This window comes from Cariama cristata, unplaced genomic scaffold (assembly GCF_000690535.1).
Source record: "Cariama cristata isolate BGI_N322 unplaced genomic scaffold, ASM69053v1 scaffold25227, whole genome shotgun sequence".
In the NCBI taxonomy this organism is placed as follows: Eukaryota; Metazoa; Chordata; class Aves; order Cariamiformes; family Cariamidae; genus Cariama; species Cariama cristata.
In genome coordinates this window covers 1,757-3,575 of record NW_009626422.1, presented here as the reverse complement: position 1 = coordinate 3,575, position 1,819 = coordinate 1,757, and the positions used below count along the sequence as shown (strand labels likewise).

Below are 1,819 nucleotides of genomic sequence, written 5' to 3'. Positions count from 1 at the left end.
TGGCAGGGTAGAGCGCAGCCACTGTGCCTGCCCACCACTGTGGCCATGCTTTGGCTGCTGGCCTGTGTTTTGGGAGATCTGGATCCACCATGGTGCTGCAGTGAAAGTTTGCCAGCTGCAAGGATTCTGAGACATCCGGAGACCCAGCACCTGGCTGTGCCCCTGTATCCCATCTCACGCTGGGCTTCTGAGTTCCTGCCAGGCTGGAAAGGGTTAGGGTAGCATGCTGGGGCTTGCAGGCTGACCTTTCTCTTGTGAGTTGGGGATATGTGGGCCTCTCCAGTCTCCAGGGCTGGTTGTGTGGTGGTTTCCAGGCCTGCAGCAAGCCTGAGGGCTCTGGGATAGAGTTTGGGCCTAAAACTGGTCTGTCTCACTTCTGGGTCAGAGGAGGAGTGATCTGCCTGGCATGGTGCAGGCAGGCCCTGGTGCTGACACAGCTGGTTTTATCTCCCTGCAGATCGGGGCAATGACAACTGGCTCATCAAGTACGACTGTCCCCTGGACAGTGCGGGCGTGCGGGTGAGTGGCTCTTCCCGGGTAGGGTCTCTGCGGGGGCTCTGCTCCTGCAAGCTGCCTGCCTGGCAGGTGGGCTGGGAATTTCCCAGCTGGCTTGGGTTTCTGAGCATGTGGAGGCCTGATCTGGTTTCCTGGGCCTCTCGTTGTCCTCTGCATTGGTGATTTGTGGCCTAGTGGGACTTTGTGACGATGCAGCTGGGCTCTGTGGGGGAAGCTGGTGTTGCTGGACCTGTGCATCCTTGGAGGGAGCAGCTTTGTCCCCCTCCCACCTGAAGCAGATGGTGTTTCCCTGTGGGCAAGGGGCCACATTGCAGGCAAGAGGTTGCTGTGCCTCTGTGGTAGCCAGGGTGAAGATCCTGGCAGTGGGGCTGCCGGAAGTGGGAGAGGGACTGTTCCTGCTGGAGAGGCCTCCTTGTGACATGCCTTGCTTCCTTCCAGGACAGTGACTGGGTGGTTGTGAAGGAGCCCATCATCAAACTGGCTGCTATAGACAACGGTTTAGCCTTTCCCTTGAAACACCCAGACTCCTGGAGAGCATGTGAGTCCCTCAGGCTGTGCCAGGGCACCCTGGCAGGCCACACAACTCTGTGCTCGGGCATCCTCCTCAAGGGCTGGAGAGGAGAGGGCTAGGGCTGTCCCTCTGCAGGCCTTTTGGGTTCATGGGCAGCTCTGCCTCAGCAGAGGCTTTAGAAGTGGCTGCTGGACCCTGTGTCTCAGACACAGGTGACCTGGCACCCAGGGGCATGTGGCACCATCCTTTGCCTTCCCCAGCTTGAATATCTCCTCCTTCCTCCCACAGATCCGTTCTACTGGGCATGGCTGCCCCAGGCCAAAATCCCCTTTTCACAGGAGATCAAGGACCTGATTCTTCCCAAGATCTCAGACCCCAACTTTGTCAAGGACCTAGAGGAAGATCTGTATGAGCTCTTTAAGGTGAGCTGGGGGAACAGGTGAGGATGGCTTGGGAGGAAGAAAAGTGAGGCTGGTGTTGGGGAGCTCCCTGTCAAGGCTGCAGGGGACAGAAAGGTGGCCAAGCTCCTGACAGTGTTTCTGGGCTGAGGCGTAGCAGGGTTATGCCCTCTGCCAGGAGCTGAAGATTCAGTGTGGGGAGACGCCGGAAACCCATGGGACAGGAAGAGAGAGGCTTGCTTGGGAAATAGGCATCTCTTGCATGGCGTGGGGCAGTGGGTGGGTCCCACTGTGTTCTCTGCTCTATCTCTTGCAGAAAGACCCTGGATTTGACAGGGGACAGTTTCACAAGCAGATTGCTGTCATGAGAGGCCAGGTAAGCAGTGTGTAGGGA

General features: G+C 57.9%; 1 protein-coding gene across 1 annotated transcript in view; it reads left to right on the top strand.

Moving 5' to 3' along the window:
* The window catches only part of PI4K2A (phosphatidylinositol 4-kinase type 2 alpha), a gene marked incomplete at its 5' end in the record, with an annotated part of 3,171 nt that overhangs the window by 1,091 nt on the left and 261 nt on the right, over nt 1–1,819 (top strand). Inside the window, 4 exons of the mRNA XM_009704042.1 lie at nt 458–519; nt 955–1,054; nt 1,316–1,449; nt 1,742–1,801. Of these exons, the coding sequence (XP_009702344.1) occupies nt 458–519; nt 955–1,054; nt 1,316–1,449; nt 1,742–1,801 (356 nt within the window). The remainder of the gene's footprint in view (nt 1–457; nt 520–954; nt 1,055–1,315; nt 1,450–1,741; nt 1,802–1,819) is intronic.